Source organism: Pimephales promelas, chromosome 16 (assembly GCF_988280905.1).
Source record: "Pimephales promelas chromosome 16, fPimPro1.hap1.1, whole genome shotgun sequence".
NCBI classification, from domain to species: domain Eukaryota; kingdom Metazoa; phylum Chordata; class Actinopteri; order Cypriniformes; family Leuciscidae; genus Pimephales; species Pimephales promelas.
Window position 1 is genome coordinate 27062385 of NC_142784.1, and position 22574 is coordinate 27084958.

The 22574-nt window shown below is 37.7% G+C and overlaps 2 protein-coding genes across 3 annotated transcripts in view; both read right to left on the minus strand.

Annotated features, from left to right (window-relative positions):
* Positions 1–18333, minus strand: part of nectin3a (nectin cell adhesion molecule 3a) — a 31236-nt gene extending 12903 nt beyond the window's left edge. Inside the window, exon 1 of the mRNA XM_039670404.2 lies at positions 17918–18333. Coding sequence (XP_039526338.2) covers positions 17918–18008 — 91 coding nt within the window. The 5' untranslated portion in view covers positions 18009–18333. The remainder of the gene's footprint in view (positions 1–17917) is intronic.
* A 1492-nt stretch (positions 18334–19825) lies between these two features.
* On the minus strand, positions 19826–22477 carry diabloa (diablo, IAP-binding mitochondrial protein a). Of its 2 annotated transcripts, none has more exons than XM_039671119.2 (6): positions 22249–22477; positions 22007–22136; positions 21130–21252; positions 20916–21026; positions 20618–20714; positions 19826–20517 (listed from the first exon to the last, which is right to left on the minus strand). In XM_039671119.2, exons 1-6 carry the CDS (start codon positions 22374–22376, stop codon positions 20312–20314), a joined length of 795 nt encoding a protein of 264 aa, XP_039527053.2. In that variant the 5' UTR covers positions 22377–22477; the 3' UTR covers positions 19826–20311. The 2 variants fall into 2 exon arrangements, with proteins under 2 accessions (XP_039527053.2, XP_039527052.2); XM_039671118.2 differs by having other exon boundaries at positions 21130–21255.
* Between the last annotated feature and the right edge of the window lie 97 nt (positions 22478–22574).

Here is a 22574-nt window from a genome sequence, read left to right on the forward strand (position 1 = left end):
AACAAAGCGCAAATGTGTGATTGCGGAGAAAAACTGTTGTGTTTATATGAGTGACAAAGAGCATTTATCAAGATCAGCTAAACGTAGTTGTATGTCCCCTTCTATCTATTATGGAAGATCAAGTGAAGGACCCAACCGCGAAGGGGATATCAGCCGCGTTTGTGGGCAAACATGAAACAACAGACGCTGACATCGCAGCAGGCCGATTCAGTATTCATATATAGGGCGCACTGGATTATAAGGCGCATACGATACTGCAGAGTCAAACGTTTGACTGGGTTTGCGTTATGCATCCACTAGATGTACTAAAGCCTAAAGGGAATGTAGCGAGTACGCGGCGCCGGAGGTGAGGCGTTTATTTAGTAGGCGTGAGCGCGCTGGGGCGGGGACGTAACTTACATTCGCAGCCTGACTCATGTGAGTATTCAATGTGCGGCGGCTCGCTGACAGCTACAGCTGGAGACGACCCGGTTACCATGAATGGGGAGCGCTTTATGAACATACTGTGACGCACGAGCAGCGCCGGGGACAGTGTGTCTGTTAAGAGTGAGCACTCGTGAGTGGGCACGTGATTTACACACATAACTTGATTTATACGAGGTTGAACTGGCCGTGTGACAAAGCGGCATTAGATGGACATGAGCGCGAGTTCGTGGGTGAATTTAATAACGCGGAGCGTTGTTAACCAATTGATCCATATATGAGGCGGAGCGCATTCGGTGACTGCTGCTGACTGACTTGTTGCACGCCGGTCTGTTGTTGTGGGGACATTTCCACGCCCTGAAATGTGACGCTGAACGAAACGAACTGTAATTTGTTGTATGACATGTCGGTCAAACGGCCTTATGGGCGGGCCTTGGCCAAAGAAAGCTGCTATGAATTCCAGACCTTCAGCCGTCATTCTGAAGGTCTGGCTACGCGAGACTAGGGTGTTGCCCACCCGAGGGTGAGTAGCGGGGAGTGGAGAACAAAAGATTCTCCCCCGGCCCTCCACCAGGGGATGGAGTTGTCAAGCTACCATCTCCAGCGAAGTGACCAACATCCCTGAGCAGCCCGTCTCAGGAATGCCGCTTGGCCCGGCGTTTAGCGGGGGGCGGGGGTGGAGAGGGCTGGGGAGCCTTCTTGCGGTTTTCTCCACGACCGAGCCCAGGTGGCACCTGCCCGGCCATCTGGGTGGAGGCAGGAGCTGGCCGACGGGGCAGGATGTGCTTATGGCCTCAGTCTGCTTCTGAGCAGTCAAGAACTTTTGGGCAAAGTCCTCGACTGCACCGCCGAAAAGGCCGGCCTGTCCTACCCTCGAGCATGTCTCTGAGCATCTGGGTAGACCTGCAGAGTGGCCATAGCATGCAGAGAAGTAGATGCCTGTCCCGCCACTCTGCAGGACTTCGCCACTAACATAGACGAAAACCTTTGGATGGGTGCTTAGGCTCGCCGCCAGAAGAAGCACTCTGAGGACATAGTTGCATCGCTCAACCGGGGGGATCCCAGTGTACCCACAGACAGCTGCCCCATTCAGGCGAGGAAAGGTGGATGAAATCAGCGAGCGGTCACGGGAAGACATGGGGGTCTTCCAGGACTTTGAGATCTCACCATGCACATCAGTAAAGAAAGGTATGGACGTGGACGGACCCAAAAACTTATGGTTCTGCATTTCTGATGTAATTCTTGTTTGCTGCATGTAAACAGTGCTTTACATATAGTGACACTTTCATTTCATGTGCTTCCCTGGTATCCTTGCATGGATATTAAGAAAAAGTTACCAGGCTTGTTGAAAGATGAAAAATATCACACAATTTGATAATTTTAAGAATGATGGGGCCAATCAAGTAAAGTCATGCAGCTTTGGAACAATATAAGGATAAGTTGAATGATGACAGAAGTTTATATTTTGGGCGAACTATCCCTTTAACGGTCAATTCTGGAGAGAAAACAACAGTAGCTTCGCCTCATTCAAGAAAGCATGGTGTTCTGAAAACAAAATAAATGAACACGTTTCCATAAAGATCACTGGAAAACACAGAAAAATTATAGGTTACAGAATGAGAGCTGTGCAAAACATATTCTGAGAGAAACACAGAGCAGTGAAAATAAAAATTTCCTCAGTCATTAAAGCCCACAAATTGCTGCAGTTCAGATGGAAAAATTGTTAATCGAGACACTGAGCTTTCCTCTTTCCTCTGCTTGTACAAATGACTGCTCTAATAACTATTCATACCGTCAAAACACAAGGTAAAACCTATGATATTTAAAATACATAGAATGGGTATACGAGACCAAATCATAAAAACGTGGGTCTATGGAGGCACTAAATAGTGGCTGATATTTTGAAACCTTGGCAGCTGCATACTAGTGGTAAACCTCTGCTATTATATCTTGCCTGTATGGGTGCAGGCTCTCCCTCTGCCTGTTCCCCTACCCTCCCTGTAATTGCAAGAATACCACCACACACACACAGAAGAGAGAGAGAGAGAGAGAGAGAGAGAGAGAGAGAGAGAGAGAGTACACTGCAATCTGGCTGACTGCTTGAATATCAAATTTGCTGAGAGCAGAGGATCACCCATTTCAATTCAAACTGAGATCGTTTAAGAGTCATTTACGTCAATCAGAAAACAGAGAGCAGGGTGCTGCACCCGTTTACCTGTAAGTCTCAAGGGATGACTCTTCTGTTAAATGGATTGTTTACCAAAAATGAAATATTTTTCTTAATTTACTCATCCTCATTGCAATAATGACCTGTTTGACTTTCTTCTGTGGAATATTTGTCCATACAATGAATGCCAGTGAGGTCCAATGTTGACTTTCATTGTACATGACTTTCAAATGGTTCAAAACAATTTTGAACAACAACATATTCTGTAAAACATCATCATTTTGTGTTCCGCAGAGGAAAGAAAATTATACAGGTTTGGAATGACAAAAGGGGGAGTAAATGCAGGGCTGGACAATAAAGACTGCACAATGGCCCAGGGCCAGCAAAACGTCGCTTGAGACAGTTGAAGCAAATGTCACTTGCCCGCATCACGAGTGCTGCATCACGAAAGTTTATCATTTGCAGGTGTTTTTATGCTAAGTTTTGTGTGCACACATCCATATCTGTAATAATACGCCATAATCTGTTATATCTTAAGTGCACAAAACATACAGTATGTGTAACAGTATATTGGACCATGCAGCCCTTAAAGTGAACGTTAATGTTAATCAAACAAAGAACAAAGAAAGAAAAATCACTGCTCGTGACTGAATATGTTTTGTAACTTTATTTAATTTACACTTTGAAGACTAAGCAGTGCTATTTTACTTTTTAATTATTCATGCTGTCTACCAGAAAATTATTGTTACTAACATGAAAAGCAGTGTTTATTTTATTTGTATGTTTGTTCTATTGTATTTGTGCTATTGTTCATAATTTGAATATTTGTTATTGTATTACTGACGGTTTACTTGTCTTTAACAATACTTGAAATGTATATAAGTTAAGCTAGTAGTTTTTGGTGTCACCTTATTTATTAAAGTTATGGCTCAAAAACAAAGAAGACAATAACTAGGCCTATTTTATTTATGTATTACTTTGTAACAAATGTATCCCTTTAAAGGTACACTACTTGTATCTTTACTTGTAGACTAATCATATGCATAAACATAGAGAAGTAGCTCCAGCTACAATGTTCTTCTGTACAAACATTACATAGTGTAGCTTTCAGAGTTCAGAACTTCAGGAAGCCATTTATAAATAGGGTCAGGAAATTTCACATATGACAAGTATTTTGTTCAAAAACTCCTGAACACAACAGAATGGAGAGGAATATAATATAATGGGACAGTCTCAATGTAATGCTAATGGTGCAAGATGCTGAAAAAAACAAAAACAGGGCGAGACGAAACTGTCACAAATGTTTATATGTCTATAAAGAACAACATTTAAAAAACAGAATAGACTGAATGCACACACAGCCCACTGACAGGTATTCAATGAATAAATAGACTATAACCTTTCATTACACCAAAACAATAGTTAGTCATTTTCTTAAAATTGACTATCACACTGCTACTAGCCTACTACTATTACTGAAGTGCTTGCCTTGAGTCACAAAATTAATTATTTGAATATATGAATACTGCCAGTTTCAGATTTATCATAATTAAGCAGACATACTGTACAAGAGAAATATCCCAATCTTTACCCATATAGGGGTTCCTGAATACTATGTTGGACAACGAGGAACCTTCGAACAAAGACACCCAGCGGCAAATAGTAATGAAGAGGAAATATTGGGTAAAAATCATTGTCCTCTTCCAGGCTACAAGGTTTCCAGCTATTTAAGTGTCAATCCCTTTCAACAAAATGAACAAAATTTATGTGAAGTGGGATTCAAACAAAACCGAGGCTGTTCAGTAAAGAACACCAAGAGTTATAATGAGCAGTTATAATAAATGGAGCTTAAAATTGTGCTCAACTATCAACAAAACTTTAGATCAGGCAAACTTCAGATGTGGTCTGACTTTTGATGTCAGGCTACCACATCAAAACGGAGGTAAGAGCAAGGGGATTTAAAGTTCTTAGGATCCATGGCAACATAATTCTTACTCTCGGTCCCCTTTTTGCTTCAATGACAACGGCACTCGAGCTGCATGAATGTGTAAAACTTGATGATCATACTTCTAACTGAATACAATTATATTGCTTTATCACTGGAAAATCAGAGTCAAATGGTATTTCATGTGCAAAGTTTGGGCCTGCTATTTCTGTGTAAGGTCGCCCTGTGCATGTTTGTTGTGTTTAGGGCAGAACAACACACAGTCTGTACTGTCTCCACTTCACTGCAGTCTGAGCTGTGGGAGCAGCTGTCACCTGTCTACCAGCCAACCCACCACTGACCTCGCAACCCTGCCCTGTCACGTACACACATACATTCTACAAACAACATCCAATGGTGCTCATCAGGGAGGACAGCGAACACACACTGACAAAAATATCGGCCCGCAGTCGGCTGCGAAAACAACTCCAAAAACCTCCCATCACCACCGTGATAAAATGTGTGGCATGCTACACGGCTTGGACATCTACAAATGGCACATGTATGTCTAAAGATTTGAATTCTGCCCCAAAACCAAACCAGAATTAAAGGAATATATTGCAGGTTAGGCTCTATCGACATTAACGATAATGTCACGAATCACGATATGTAACGATAACGGTAATAACACCTAAGTTGCATTTAACGCTGAAAATTAATTTTAATGTGTGCCGGTAAAAAGCTATTTAAATGCAATCTTATGATCAGAAACAGTACAACTATAGATGTCGTGCTTTATAGATGAACAGATGGCCTCAGCCTCAGATACCTGAATCAAGGCCAGCGAGGCAAGTTTGTGTTCATTGCATTTGTTGTAAACCTGTAAAATGCCAAAAATAATGAAACAAAGACTAACAAAGTCTTTGATCTGTCATTCAAGTTATTGAAAGGCAATGTAACAGTTTAATGGATACAATTACCATTGTTCCCTGCAAGCATGCAAAGTTAGCTTGAGGACACCATAATGTGGAGGATTGTATCATTACCTCAACACAGGCCTGGCTTAACAATACATAAAAAATAAAAAAAAACTTCAAAAAGCATCTAGGCCTGGCGAAAGTCATCTGAGGGCCAGCCAATCAGATTTTAGAAACTCAATAGGAAATTCGAAGTATAGTATGACTGCGTTGAATAAAAAAAAAATTGGCAAAGGTAACGAGAAACAAATTGAAAGGTCGCTACACACGGAACGGCGAAGATGAGTGAGAACAAGAAGGAAATGAGGGGAAACAAATCAGAAATGAATTAATGAAAGAGATATGCTTGTTCTTTGAAGCTTTCCCTGTGTTTGTTTTTCTCTCTCCTGACATCACTAACTGCTACAAGCTGTTCACGGGGTCCAACTGTATATTCGAGCCCTCCACTATGCATTCCACTTCTCGTCTCACGCGCCAAATGCCCCAGCGTGAACCCGAGATGTGAACCTGACCTCACCCTCTTGTGAAACATCTTAACTTGATTTTGGTGTGGGGAGACTTGTCCCAGAGCCCCTGGTCTTTCTGTCAGGTCACTGGGAGGAAAGAACGGGCTGATGCATCCCCTATTTTCAGATTCTCAAAAAACACATGAGGCCAAACTCGCACGCAACAGCGCACTCAGATTAGAGTTGTTTTTAAGGACCACGGTGATGTGGCAGGACGTGACCAATGAGAGGATTTTAAATGAAGGCTTTGTTAACGTCATAATAGCAGAGGAGAGGTGATGAACGTCAACAGAAGTGCACTATAAAAGATATAAGAAACCTTATGAGAAATCAAAGTGAGGTGAAGGCTGAGATTTGACAACAAATCTTGAGTCACCTGAATAAAAAAATGGATTTACTTATATTTTTGTTCAATAAATGTATAACTTTCTTTCTGTGGAACACAAAAGAACAATGTGTTCAAAATGATCTTTTCCATAGAAATAAACTGAAAGGGACCAAGAAAAAGCAAGAATTTAGTGAATAACGGCTTAAAATTCAGACTGTTCCTTATACAAAGCTATCAAATGACTTGAAAATAACTTCAAATAGTATTGCATTAAAATACATGTTGCATGGACTGCAACACAGTTACTTTTCACATTAAAAAAGAAAAAAAAATCAGTACAATATTGTTATTGTTAACTAAAACTATATTAAAAAAAGTTAATTGAAATAAAGTTATACATATTAGATGAAAAACTAATTAGAATGGTTGCATTGGCAACTGACTTGATAAAATAAGTTATTATAAGAAAGTAATACAAATTACAAAAGCACATTACAAAATGACTAAAACGTAAAAATTACAATGAAAATATAAATGCTAATTCTAAGTTAATATATAATATTGTAATATAAACACTAAAATAACACTGTTTAAATAATACATATTTGGAACAATATGAAGGTAAACAAAATGTGGCAGATGTAACTCATTTCCAGGGTGACACGAGAAAAACTAACAAAAATATAAATTGACCACAAAAAAACAAACAAAAAAAAACAAAACAAAGAAATAGTGGTGGTTAACCGACTCTGATTCCGTGACTGTCGCTAAAGCTGCTGTATACAGATTGAATAAGAGATTGCCATCAGTCTTCATTAGATTGGAGCTTGAGTGAGAGGACAGATTGCTTCAATGGAATTGCCTCACCTTTGGTCACATTGCCAATAGTGTAATAATGTCAGAGACTAAAGAGACGTGACATGCAACAGCTGTACTTGACATACCAATGGTAATTAGTTGTGCTGTTTTGTGGCCATGTGCTATGGTCATTGAGTTTAGTGAGAGCAACCATTCTGAAAGGGTCTTACAAGCCCAACCACAGTACTCATATACTGGCAAAAAAGAAAGTGAAGAAAGTTTTCATGGTTCATCATGAGGGACCTAATAGGACCTGATTGCTGGACCTATAGACTGCACAGATTAGAGACAGTACACTCAAGGGTTGTACAAATGTTGAATGCATTAACTGATTATAATGGGTTCCAAAAGGAAATCATAAATATTTAAATACGTTTGTGGTTGGATGCCCCAAAGAAACCTGTCCCAAGAATCAATACGGGGGGAGTAAAACTACTGACTGTCAAAAAAAAAGAAGAAAAAAGAAAAAAAAGTGGTTTTGCTCAAAAACAAAATATTGACACGCCCGTTAAATAAGAATAACTTTAGTCTACTGAACCTGCAGTGCACTAAGTCTTAAAATATTTATGAAACACGTATCCACAATGGTGGTGAACATACAAATTGGGATTTGCTACTTAAATGATGGTGCAAAGCTAACGAGTATTGATCATAATATGTTTACATGCATTTTTTAGTACCTCTAATGAAGAATAGCTTACTAAAAAGTATCTCATTTAGACGGTTTATGACATCATTACCCAGAAACCTATATAAAGCAAAATACTATATGCCTGCAATAAAATGGCAAGATAAAGCAAAAAGGTTAGACCTTAATTCACATCCTTTGGACACATTTTGTTGCATTATTGTTAATACGCTTCGTATTTTTTGTCGTAAAGTTAAACAATAAATACAGTTGGGTTACACTTTATTTTATGGTGTCATTGTTACCGTGTAATTGCATATTTAAGAACCGAGTAATATAAATTAACACGTTTACCATAGGGTTAGAGTAGGATTAGGAATTGGTTGAGGGTTAGTTGCATTTAATTATGCATAATTACTGTTATTACTATAGTAAGTACATGTAGAATTTAAAACGGACAATTGGACATTAGTAAAATAAAGTGTTACCTAAAATCCAAAAAAATATCACAATTATTATTTTGAACATGAAAAAAAATCTTATTTTTGTACACCTTCTTGTTTAATAGACAAACCTACACTTTTAACAGAACAAATAAATGCTTAGAGGCCACTTGACTTGTGCTTAGTGATATTTGGTAACAAATGTTAAAGATATTCTTATTAGTCATAACCCATCTGAAAGCAGATATTTTTACTTCCTTGGAAACAATGCAACAATTCTCAGAGTGCCAAGAAAGCCTCCACCTTAATTCAAATAAAACACAAACATTCTGTCAGGCCTCCTTCCTCAGTCGGACTCCCTGAACATTTCCATCTTCCTGAGGAATGCTTCCTCTCACTCTCTATTGCAAGTCTTTTTTCCTTTCAGACCAGTATGTAAAGGAAAACAATAATCAGAAATGTTTGAGTTAAAGGTGTGTAGTGAACAGCATTCTAAGGTATTCCAGGGCCCAGTTTTCTGAGGGTAACTCTCTGACGGCACCAACGGAGAAACGTTTTGATTGGACCATTGTGGACCAACACAAACAAATGTCCAAAACCATCAGATAAGGATGCTATGACAACTGCCAGACACCTCTTGAGAGGGCAAGGAATCCCCTAGTACCAAGCTCGGAAAAGGACGGGACTTCTCGATGGTTAACAACAGTTTATCTTTCCATAAGATAGTGTAACTCTGCCATAGCAACACGCATTTTATGCATCTTTTGCACTTTATCTCTTTATTTGTTTTACACTTGTGACTTGTCAGCTTGCTTCAACAGCTTCAAAATTCACATTTCAGTATGGGAGTGTAATTTACGTTGTAAGGCAAAACATCAAAGTATCATCAAGTTATGTTTACCACAGGCTCTATTTTACTCATAAATTGAAAAACTCTATTATAAAAACCCCATTGGAAAATCTTGAATGAACCAGGCTAATGCCTGCACCACTTTATGACCAGTGGCAGGGTAGCTCGTGGATAATAAAATAGAGCAGGTCCACTAATTGTAGCATCTGGGAATCCTCTCCATATATATATTTTTAATAAACTATTTATCTTTTAAATTGCGCAGGGAGTTCTCACCCAGAACAGAACCATACCGCCAATCCAAACTGTATGCTACTTGTCAATTGTATTTGATGATAGTGGTCCTGACAGAAATTCTGTTTACGTAATGTTGATGATCGTGATTGCATCTGCTTACACATCGCTGTGCGAACCCTTACAGGTGCCACATACTTATTAGTGGCAGGAAACTCTTTCATACTTGTGTCATTCATACATAGGAGCTGGGTAACAGAGGTTAGAAAAGGGGCCACTGCTTTGCTTCAAAATACTAAAAGAGTGCTTGTGTGGTGGTGAGTGACTGCATGCATTTTAGTTTGAAATTGACTTTCAATTCTTGCATATGGAGTAACAAGGTTCTGTGTATCTGTCTGTGTGCAGAGTCAGACAGTCGTTCCATTCAGCTTTTACCTGGCAGCTGAGACTGTCATAGTTCCTAGTTAAAAGAAAAAGGTTTTAAAAGCGTCATAGTTAAAAAGAAACCATTGAAATAAAAATGTTTGTCATGTCTTATTTGCTTGCATGGCAAAATGATATTGGAGCACAGTGCATTCAACAAAACTGGAACTACTTCATAGCTGTAACATTTATCAACCAATCAGAATCAAGAAAAAATATAAATGAATACTAAGGATGTAAAAGCAATAGAATATTTGGATTATTTGAGTAGAATAAAATTAAATATTCATAATCTCGGTTGCATTTCTAAATTTCAAGGCAGATCTTTAAATCTCAATGTATCAGACTGAGCTAATCAGCCCATTTTAATTTAAGAGTCTGTTTTTGACAAAGCTGAATTTCCAGCAGTCTTCGGTCAGTAATATTAATGATGAAAACAGATCTGATGCTTATATTTTTGAACTGTGATGTATTGTTTTTTCAGGATTGTTTGATGAATAGAAGATTTAGTATTTATTTCTTCTTAAAAAAGATATATATATATATATATATATATATATATTACAGCTAAATGTTAAATGCAGTTACTTTTAAATGCAGAAACTTTTCCTTTAACTTATGTATGTTTTTGGTGACTGTGAATTGAATAAAATATTGACAGCAACCATAGTTGAGCTTAAGTAGTCGCTCTCATTCTCAATTTCTCAATAAGGGTGGACCTAATTTAGCACCTTCCTGACCCATAAGGCCCGTTTCTAAAGACGTACTCTCTTGCTTGAGTCAACAACTTTTCTCAGAATACCACTTTGTTCTGAAAAAAGATCCCAATTTGAAATCTAAGATGGAAAATCATTGAAAAAGCACTACATTAAGCATCAGGCAGTTCCTCTAGAATTAAAATGAGAGTTTCAAAATGAGGTGACTATGGTATGGAATGTGAGCTGTTAATGAGGCTTCACAGAACAGCACGCTATCCGAACATACAAGGGCTGGGTTTTTGACTTGCTTCCCAAACTCCCTGAGAATTGTTTTCCTTCCCTTCTGAGTCTCAGTGTTCATGCATACACTAACAGGAAGCAGATCTCAATTGACAGGGCTATTCCAACTAAATATGTGTTAAAATCTGTTCATTATATGGACCCGCACGCACAATGATTCAGTGAAATGTCAAAACGCTCTTTATGTCCTCCAAAAATGGACTGAAACAAGTCTGCTAGGAGGTGCCAAAAATCAAAGCATGAGATGTTGTTCCTCAAGGCTTTCAGGGGGTTGAAATGTTGCCAACAAAGACACAGAACACTCAAGATGTCACAAAGGAAAGGACACACAAACAAGACTGAATTAAAGAGGAAAGTAATGCAGCAGTTTGGTCAACATGAAACACAATAGGCCTAGTTTACTTTCTCTGCACACTCCCCTTTTCTTCTTCACCCTGTCCACAAAATGGCAGACTAGAACACTAATCTGTATTGATAACCGATACCACCCACCTTCAGGGCTTTGTCCTTAAGTTTGTTTGCATGTCAAATTCCATCAATTTAATACCTTCCCCACCTGTGTGACCATTGGCTATAAAGTCAACAAGCAATATTAGCACAGGTGAGAAAGATTCTTCTGCATTAGAGAGTCAGTAATCAAGCACGTGGTACACATTTGACATACAGTAGATGACAAGGCCAACATTTTGTGCAGATGAAAATGCTAATGTAGCAAGAACAAGGCCAACGTTCTCCAAACTTTTCTTTTTTTTCTAATTAAAATTCATTTGGATACTTTTTTTGAGCATAAAGATAAAAATGTGAGTGATAAAGAGAAACAATCATGTAGTCCAACCAACAGGTACATAAAGAAATATATCAAATAAAAGTAATGAATGTATCATAAACCAGTTAATGATATCAGACAGTGTTGTAGTCGAGACCACCTCAATCGAGTCCGAGTCGAGACCGAGACCAGAGAGAGTCGAGTCCGAGTCAAGACCGAGCCCTTAAAGAGTCGAGTCCGAGTCGAGACCGAGACCAGTGAGGGTTGATTACCTAATTTACTTTTATTTACTTAGAGAAATCCTTTTTTTTTTACTGAATTTACTTAGAGTTTAAAAAATATGATCAGTTTAGGGTAAAAAGGCCACTAGTAGGAGGTGTTAAAAGTCATTTTAAGTGCGCACTAGAAAATCACCAATCACTGGGCGTATCAATCGATTTAAAGAAATATTTTATTAACACACATTAATAATCATGAAAAATATTTTGAATTGAACTTGAGTGGACTCGGGAATCCTAAAAAAAAATGTTTGAGTACGAGTCAATTCCGAGTCCAAATACACGAGTCCATGACAAGACCAAGACCATTAAAATATGGTCTTGAGACCGAGTCCGAGACGAGTCCCAGTCTCGAGTACTACAACACTGATATCAGAGACCCCATGTATGTCAAGGTCAATAGGTATTTTAAAAAAATCAAATTAAAAATGTTCTTATAAGGTAAGAACGGTAATTCAGGCTGTAAAATGTCATACGATTGGAGTGCGACTTGATGTTTGAAAAATACGTTTAATCTTCTAAAAATATATATAAATATTTTATATCTTATTATATATTTTATCTTTATTACAAATATTAAAAATTGTATATTTAAAAAATGCCATTTTTTAAAAGATTCTTTATTGTTGACACTCTCATGTCATTGACCCATATCACATTATCTCAAATGGTGGTATTACAGGACACATCTCTGAAGGTTCACTCATGAACCAAAGCTTGTTCCTGTCAGAAGTTCAACAGGAAATCCTTATAAGGCTGCTGAATAATCATTGCAAGTTCTCCAATATAACTGCCCTGTCATACAAAAGAAAACCATGGACTAGTGCTCTCATGGCAGCATGCGGTCATATTTATGATAGAAATATAATGTAGCAGAACCACCTTCATAAATCTGCAGGACTATAAGGACCATGCGATTACCTCATACATCAATAGCTAAAGAGAAAGAGGCTGAGGCCTCATCAACATCACAGCACATGAACTGTGTTCCTGCCCGGTAGCCCTTGTTAAAAACTTCCACAGCGACTAACAATTACAAAGACAGCATGGAAGATCACTGCACATAAAATGCTCTCTTTGTTCCAATGCCCAGACAAGCGCTCTCAGTGCTGAGAGAACAGATGGATTTGGTTCGGCAAGGAAACTGGGACGTTCTTCAGCACCAATCTAATAATTGAAAATGGAAACCACACTGATCTGATATCGTTGTGTAAGCAATATATATTGTGCAAGCATCGTGTACACTCACCTAAAGGATTATTAGGAACACCTGTTCAATTTCTCATTAATGCAATTATCTAATCAACCAATCACATGGCAGTTGCTTCAATGCATTTAGGGGTGTGGTCCTGGCCAAGACAATCTCCTGAACTCCAAACTGAATGTCAGAATGGGAAAGAAAGGTGATTTAAGCAATTTGGCGTAAACAGAATGAGAACATGGATCCATCATGCCTTGTTACCACTGTGCAGGCTGGTGGTGGTGGTGTAATGGTGTGGGGGATGTTTTCTTGGCACACTTTAGGCCCCTTAGTGCCAATTGGGCATTGTTTAAATGCCACAGCCTACCTGAGCATTGTTTCTTCTGACTATGTCCTTCCCTTTATGGCCACCATGTACCCATCCTCTGATGGCTACTTCCAACAGGATAATGCACCATGTCTCAAAGCTTGTATCATTTCAAATTGGTTTCTTGAACATGACAATGAGTTCATTGTACTAAAATGGCCCCCACAGTCACCAGATTTCAACCCAATAGAGCATCTTTGGGATGAGGTGGAATGGGAGCTTCGTGCCCTGGATGTGCATCCCACAAATCTCCATCAACTGCAAGATGCTATCCTATCAATATGGGCCAACATTTCTAAAGAATGCTTTCAGTACCTCGTTGAATCAATGCCACATAGAATTAAGGCCGTTGCGAAAGGGTCAAACATATGGTGTTCCCAATAATCCTTTAGGTAAGTGTATAGGAACAATAGAAAATTAACATCAAATAATTACAATTATGCTATGGATTTATACAAAACAACTGGGTAAATGATGATTTGATAAACCCAAATCTGCAGGGGTCCTCTATATGATATAATTTTTTCCTGCATGACTTTGCCGACAATTGTTTTATTTAATATTAATTTTTAACAATAATTGAATGATATTTTTCTCTAAGAAATTAAAAGGAAAGATTATGGCAAATGTTACATTTTTATTCAAGCTTTTTTTCACCCTGTATCACCCTGACATTTCTTTTACTTTAAAAAAAGAAGATTTGTCACTATATCTATAAATTGCATTTTAATATCTTTTTTAAAATAATGTATAAAAACACATGCCACATTTTTTAAATATTTAAATATATACATGAATTAACTATAGTTAATTCTTGCTGGACAGAAAACTACAAAAGTAATACATAACACCTGCTACATTGTCATATTCAACAGCAACAAATGTTAACAGTGGTTGACCAGCTAGTTGCGAGCTAAGAAGCCTGATTGAGAGACCAGCATCCAAAACACACACAACATATGCTGGTAATCAGCCATTCTGCTCTTTTCAACAAAGTATGCACATAACAGGGAACATCACTTCCCCAGGACTGAAGCTTACGGCATTACATTGTTTAATGGAGAGCAGCCTATAGTTACAGAGACTCTGATTATCACATTTTTCCATGATGGAAGACGTTCACATCAAAATGCTTCTTTGCGGTCATGGCTCGCGCCCCTCCGTGCTGCCTCAGCTTACAATAAACTCTAACAGTCATTTCCTGATGGACCTCCTTCAAAAGAATCTTTTAATGTGATTGTCAGATTTCAGCCTGTTATGTAGGCTAAGTGAGATTAAATTGAAGTACAAAACTGGGCTGGATGATGCGAAGCACATAACAAAGAGTCAGCCCGTCTAAATTGGCCCATGAAACTATGCATGCATTCTGGATCACTATTGACATGCATTGGTTATTTCCATGCGCTATACAAACTTAAGGTGCCTATCTTTTCGAGAGGGTCAAAAAAAAAAACAATTAGCCTAAATCACACTCTGGCGTATCCATTTAGCATGCAGCAATGAAATGACATAGGCTAACCAATATTTTTTTGTGATGCATCACCTGCATGATGAAGGAGCTGAGCTTGCATTGCTTTCACCTTGGTCTAATTTGCCCGGTCAGGGTGACTCTTGCTGACTGCATTTCTAAAACATAGATCTCTCTCAATCTACAGTAGAAAGGCTATCACAGACACCCTATGTGTGTGTGACTGTGAGAGTGTGTGTGTGTGCGCATGTTCTGTCCTTACGTGACCCTGGATTAACATGCATGTCATTTGCTGACAGTGACTGCAGTGAATGGCCTGTCTACTAAATGTATACTTGAAATGACCCTATATGAAATCACTTTGCACAATTCAGAAAAACACGTGAGGTAAACTGCTGATTTGACAAAGCCTCAAGTCTCATTCTCTCTTCAAATTACATACTCGTTGGATTTATGATTCATGCATGAAATGACATTCATCGGGTAAAGGGATTCATATACCCGGGCAAAATTGTTGAAATTAAAAGAACAAATAGTGCACTTATTTGTTATTTATTCTACTACTCTAATCAATTTACTTGTATTTTTTTATCAATTTACTAAATATATACCCATATATACCATTAATTGACCAGGCTGATATATTAAAAAAATCACAGAAAAAAAGTTTCAGAATGAAACGTGAAAATGAACGTAAACTAAACGCAAATTTACTGCTTTGTGAAAAATAAAGCAAAGATGATAAACGAAAAAGGAGAAAAAAAAATACAGGGTATATACACAAGAGTTAGTTATTAGTTGCCAGCATCACACCAGCTCCAGACAAACAATGACTCAAAACTGTCCAGCTACTATAGCTTATATTACAACAACAGCATATCTTCAGTAAAACACAGTAAAACCAATGTTTCTCACATATGGAGCATGAAACATCGCAACCTTGCCATCCGTTTTCAGGCCTTCCTGCTTCAGTCTCTCTAGCGCTGGAAAGCTTTTCTAATAGTAAGGAGGGTCCCAAAGTTCTTTCCTGTTTAAAACCCCTTTTTCCAGTGATATTTCTCTGTCCGTTTGTCTTTAGTAATGTCTCTCAGCCGTCACTCTTTCTACAGTCTTTCTTCAAATCTCCCTCTTGCTCACTCTCTCCCCTCCCCCATCATGAGTGGACACGCCCCTTACTGCTGATTGGCAACAAGTGTGTTGTGCTCGGTCCGATCCACTTTCAACAGCGTTTCTTAGAAATCGCTTAAAGGCAGGGTGGAAAAATGGATGGCGCAAGCACAAATAAAGCATTTACTAAATGGTAATGGTAGTTTGTTTTGACAGATAGGCATATAGTACATCTTACTGCATCTTTAAATTCTGACTTAAAGATGCGATAAGATGCACTAGATGGAGATTCAACATTAACATCTGTCAAAGTGAACTACCAAGACCCATGACCTAAACCTACCATTTAGCAAATGCTTTATTTATGCTTAAAGTTGCTTGCTGCATCCATTTTTCCACCCTTCCCATTGGGCTACAAACGACATGATTATAGTCATTCTGTGTGACATACCACTTCCTCTTGCAGTGTTTTACTAAGGGGTAGGCTGACAGTTTCTCCTATTTTAACTTAATATTACCAAAAATAGTGGAAGGTCCCACTGGCAGAGTGCCAAATAACAGGTCAATAAGTCCAGACTCTGTGGCTTCCGTCCTTTTCCTTTCAGGCGCTAAAGTATGCCCTCCACCCCCTTGCCTAAACACACCCCACCTTTCACTTGTTCTTCACCATTTACTCAAACACTTTACAACCATTCCATTCTGGTTCATCATTCTGGGTGTTTCAGAAAAACTTACTTGAAGCAGCCAAATCTGAAACTTCTCTGAACATAGTAGTTGTGTCCCAAATGAAATTTGAGAAGGTTATTTTGTCATCCAGGAGCCCTGCTATGTTAAGGAAAGCTGCAACAGTTTCTGTTAATTACATGCATAATGCGGGTACTTTTAAGTGTGCTTTCTTTTTTGGGAATTTTCAGTGTGAACAACAAACTACTCACACTATTTATATTACAAAGTAACAAAGAAAAGTGCATACGCAAGCGAACTGGGACTTACCTAGTAAGTTTTTGTGATAACACTTTATTTTACAGTGTCCTTATTACACGTTACATTTACTTACCATAGTAATAATGACAGAAAATTACATGCAACTAACCCCCAACCAAATCCTAAACCCTATAGTGAGTACATGTTGTTAATTAATATTACTCAGTACTTAAATCTATAATGACACTGTAACAAAGACACCTTAAAATAAAGTGTAACCATTTTTGTTTATGTTTAGTTCTCCATAATATGCTACCAGTCGTTTTGAACTTCATACTGACACCTACCAGCCTGGATGCATTAAGTTTATTTACTAACTGTTTCCACATCACAACACTGTTTATTGTGATTGTACATTTTATTTTGAATACTAATATGATATTGATATTTCTTTCAAAGGAGAGAGAGAGAGAGAGAGAGAGAGAGAGAGAGAGAGAGAGAGAGAGAGAGAGAGATAGAGATGGACAAATAAAAATGCTATTAATTTATTATTGAATGTATATTTAAAGTAATTTAAAAGTCTAATAATGTGAAGAAGTTTTTAAATATTTGCAATATGAATATAGAAAAACTATTTTACATCATGCATTAAAATTCACAAAAAAATTATATAATAAGTCCTATATAAAAGGACTATCATGAAAATAATAAAATATCAGAAACTAAATCGTGCAAATGAAAGAGTTTAAAAAATATATCATTCTACGCTTTGCTTGTATGCTAATAAATCACAGTTTCATAAACCCAAGCATCTTTGGAAAAAAAAAACTGTCTGAAAATAAAAACAACAGCATATTATTGTTAGTTTAATAACATTTATATTGACTTTAACTGCTAACGGAGCACTTTTACACATGGGCATACCATCCCAGACATCCGATCCAAGCTCGCTAGGGTAAACTTTACCGCAAAACTTGCATGTTAAACTTTAAGGTAAGTCCAATTCAACATGACTTGTTATCATCCTGGAAAGGATAAAGTACCCACCGGTGCATACGCTCAATAGAAGTCCGAGGAGGGGTAGAAGCCCATTGAAAAACGTGCTATTCCCAAAGATGTGTCTTACTTCCTCTGCCATGGTTTCTGACTGACTGCAGTAGTAGTGAGTTCCTCCTCGGTGTCTGATCCACACACACACAAACACACTCACAGCAGCCGAACCGCGCGTGGGCGGAACCTTGTCCAGCAGTGGTTTGTTTCCGACTAAAAATAAACTCGTCAAAGACGCAGGGGATTGCTTGCGATCCAGTTAGCGTTTACACTCGTTCAGAGACAGATTGATGGCATTATAATAGCAACAGCTTCGAATTAATGGTTGCGCAAAGTTAAAAAGCAAAAGTGTCCCGGGATATCTGTAGGCCGGGTATTTAAAGCTCCTTAATTGATATCAATAGTGTCATTAATGTAGTCTTCTTCAACTTCATTTAGCCGTGCTGGAATGAATTTGCTCAAATGTTCCTTGTAACATTACACAACTGGACATTGGAATGGCTTGGCTCAATGGGGTGCTGGGAGATGTCGCCCAGTTCACTCAGATTAAAGAGTGAGCCATGCTGGGCACGCTTTCCATGATCCTTGTGTTTTATTTATGTCTTTCAAAAGTGATAAATCCCCAGCTGAGTGGTGCCATTTACACCAATCAATCATTTTTTATTGGTCCTCGGTTTTCTGAATGTTACTCAATAATGCAACTTCTGGAACTTGATACACATACAGACAAATATTTTCGTGGAGTTCGTGAATCGTGGAAAGAGAGAACATATCGAATTGATTACCTTTTAAGCAATTTTTAAATCATTTCTAACGATCGCAGAACATTAAAAACATTGAACATTGCTAGTTTGTTTTTAAAGGTGGTTATAAATTGTTAGAGGGAAGTTCGTAACGGTCGAAAACCGTTTGGATTCTCAGTAATCACTACAGGTCATTAAGCCTTTTAAAGGGATAGTTCACAAAGAAATTAAAATGTTGTCATTACTTACCCTCAAGTTGTTCCAAACCTATATGAGTTTCTTTCTTCTATTGAACATAAAGGAAGATATTTGAAAGAATATTGGTTATCAAAATATTACAGCACCCATGCCTTCTATAGTCATTTTTTCCTACAATGAAAGATCAGGGTGTCGGCAGTCTGGTTTCCAACATTCTTTAAAATATCTTCTTTTGTATACAACAGAAGAAAAAAACTCATACAAGTTTGGAACAATTTGAGGGTGAGTATAAGTACTGCCAAAGTTTTCATTGTTGGTTGAATTATCCCTTGAATGACTGGAATCAACGAATATGTCTGTAGGACAGAAACACATCATTGTGCTGTTATATACGCTGATACTGAATGAAACTTCTGTTTGAAGAACCTGTATTAAATAGCCCACATTTTGTATCAGTTTCAAATAAAAAGATACACTTTTTAGGCTGAAAGACAGTCTCAGTTACCAGTGATTTTTATTATATGGCCATGAAAGTGAATAACAGGTTTCCATTCTGCATAACTTCTATTTTTGAGTCCAAAACAAGAAAGAAAGAAAGAAACTCATGGTAAATGATTTTAGAAATGTAATCCATTATTAGTGTACTATCCCTACAACATCTTTATTAAAGTCAATAACTGAAGGAACAGATTTCTGTATTGTAATTAGACTAAAATATAAATTCCCAAACGTTCTTTTCCATAATAAAGCATGCCATCGCCCTCTGTTGGTTAAAACTTTGAACTTCAACATGAAACTCACTAAATTAAAGCATCAATAACTGTACTTTAATGATAAAACACATAATTACAATAAATGATAATGTCATTAAATAAGTTCATATTTGAATGACACAAAATATTCAAGCAGCAAGGCACCATAATTCACTTCTATTGAATGGAATTCAAACATTTTGCAAAAACAGTTCTGAAGAAATTTTCCATTTATTGAGATAATAAATAGCAGGTGATCTCTTAAAAATATAAAACAGATTGATTGCAACTTTGCAGAAATACACTGAAATTATATCACAGGATGATGTGATATTACAATGTTGCATTACCTCATATCATGTAATTGCATCAAAAAATAAACAATATGAAAATATATACATAATATACAAATACCAAAACAAAAGTTATTTCTAAAGAAATCTATGGATCTTACAAGCTGTGTTAACAACTTTAACAGGTAATACGAGTTATTTTAAATATATTACATTTGTTAGACTTTAACCTGTTCTATTGTTATATACACACATTATGTGGATTAAATTAGGCCTTTAAAACCAGGACCAAAATCCATAACCAATACTCACTGCAAAATGCAAATTCATTTCAAGGTGCATTCTGGATTCAGTCATACTCATTGAGTGATTCACTGTTTGCTACAGAATTGCAATTTTTTTTTTCTAGTCCTCACGAAGGTAGGCCTCTGGTATATCTTCCAGGTCATTAATGTCAATGCTGGACACATATTCAGCCATTCTCTGGATTTCTTCTGCTTTAGTCTCAGCCAGTTTTTTCTTTGCTTCTCTTGAGATCTTTCTAATCTCCTCCACTTTGGACTGTGCCACCTGCAGGTTAGTCTTTGTTGCTGTGCATGCATGCTCGGCCCCTGTAAAAATATCAGGATTGAATCAATTTACAGCCTGGATAAATCTCATACAAGAAGTGTTTTTTAATGGATTGTAATAAAGGCCAATTGATAAACATACCTGAATTGTATGCTGCCTCTGCTGACAACTCACAGATGTGGATGGCATTCATCCAGTTTGACTCAAAGCGTTTACATGCTTCCAATCGATCACTAACCTGACAAAAGAGAGAAACATTGTGAAAGCTCTGAAATGGAGTCCTCTTCAATTAGAAAGAACTACTTCAGATATCAACAAGGTCTGCTAATCAGTCTTACAAATCATTATTCATCTTGTTGCAAAAGGTAAAACAACACTTATTAGATAAACGAAAGCAGACCTTGTTCTACAAAATGTAAACAAACAGTATTTACAGTACCTCTACTCGCTGGCCAATGATCACCTGCCAAATGCTGCCCTCTTCAGCAGGGGTCAGTTTTCCTATTGAGGTAATGTATCGCTTCTGAAGGGCAATGAGTGTATGTAGTGCCTGAGAAAAGTTGAAACAATATTTTAGAAATCAATCAAGTCTCCACATTGTGAAGTTTTACTGAGTGGACTATAGTTTTAAAATGGAGTGTTAAAAATATTACCTTTGCATATTGTGTGTGGGCATCCACAAGGGCCAGCGTTGTCTGAGAGAGGTAAGTGTTGGCACTGTCAGTGACCAGACAAGAGGCCCGACAAATCAGGGATTCATGCGAGAGGTTTTCAACCTGCTGGAGAAAAAAAGGGATGAGTTTCATTACACTTGCCATTATGGCACTTTTTTCGATTTTTGTTAATGACTCTTGAGTTGGTTCTTTTCAATGAATCAGAAATGTACAGTGTGACAAGCTCCGAGACAATTTACTCTTTTGAGACGATTCTTTTTAGTGAATCAACAACACGTAAAACTGAGTCAGAGCTTAAAATTAATTAACATGACTCGCATAACCAGATTAACCACAAAAATTTCAATAAGAAAACCATTTGATTTGGCAACAATTATTAAAAAGTAGTGAATCATTAAAGGGATAGTTCACCCAAAAATTTGAATTGTCATTATTTACACACCCTTGAGTCATGTGGTTCCAACCCTGTATGAGTTTCTTTCTTCTATTGAACACAAAAGGAGATATTTTAAAGAATGCTAGAAAAAGTTGACTCTAGCCATTGACTTCCAGAGAAAAATCGACATGTAAGTCAATGGGGCCCACTAACTGTTTGATTACCAACATTCTAAAAAGAATAACGACTGTTCAACAGAAAAAAGAAACTAATACAGGTTTGGAACAACTTGAGGGTGATTAAATGTCAAAATTTAAATGTTTAGGCAGTGATAAATTCAGGGTGATTGGACATCTAAATCAGAATTCACCAATCCCATGCTGTCAAAGATCGGCTCTCCATTTGTGCGTTTTACAAGTTTGTCAATTGCTCAGTGTCTATAGCGTAAATGCTAAATTTAAACATGTTTACATTAGTTACCTGTGTGAAAGGAACAGCACAGAGGCCGCTGCTGACACTGAACGCAACTGCTTTGGATCGGGCAACCAGGCGCAGAAGACGCTGATGATGAGCGGGGCTGCTGCAGACCACATTGATCTTGGTCTTGTCCCTTGATATAACAAAATAAATTAGACTGAGAATATGACTTAAATTAAAATAACACCCTAACACGCATATCCACCACAACATTAAAACTTAAAAAAAAATGCACGCATTCTTACTTGAGAAGTTGAACGCACGTAGCGCTGAGTCGTAGCACAGACATGTTTCTCCGGGCAACCAGGAAGTCGGTCCGACCTTTCAAAAGATTCCCACTTGCACACAAACCACAGTTTCTAAAAGCCTGCATATTGCCTCACAGTCTTTTACTAATAGAAAATAAAATAATATTCGTAGATGTATCCCTTAAGCCTGTATTTTTCTTAAAGTAAAGCTCTTGCAGTTTTTAAAGTTGACAGCACTGCCCACCAGCATTTATATACTGCTAAAGGACTCTGCCCTGCATGCATTGATCCGTTTATTTGGACCTTTAATCTTGATTTTAGCG

Excerpts from the sequence above, each read along its gene's own strand:
- diabloa (XM_039671118.2), bottom strand. The coding sequence starts at position 22,376 with ATGCAGGCTTTTAGAAACTGTGGTTTGTGTGCAAGTGGGAATCTTTTG. Across the intron at positions 21,256-22,006 it reads GTGCTGTTCCTTTCACACAG|CAGGTTGAAAACCTCTCGCA; the intron begins GTAACTAATGTA and ends TTTTTTCTCCAG. Across the intron at positions 21,027-21,129 it reads CCCACACACAATATGCAAAG|GCACTACATACACTCATTGC; the intron begins GTAATATTTTTA and ends AACTTTTCTCAG.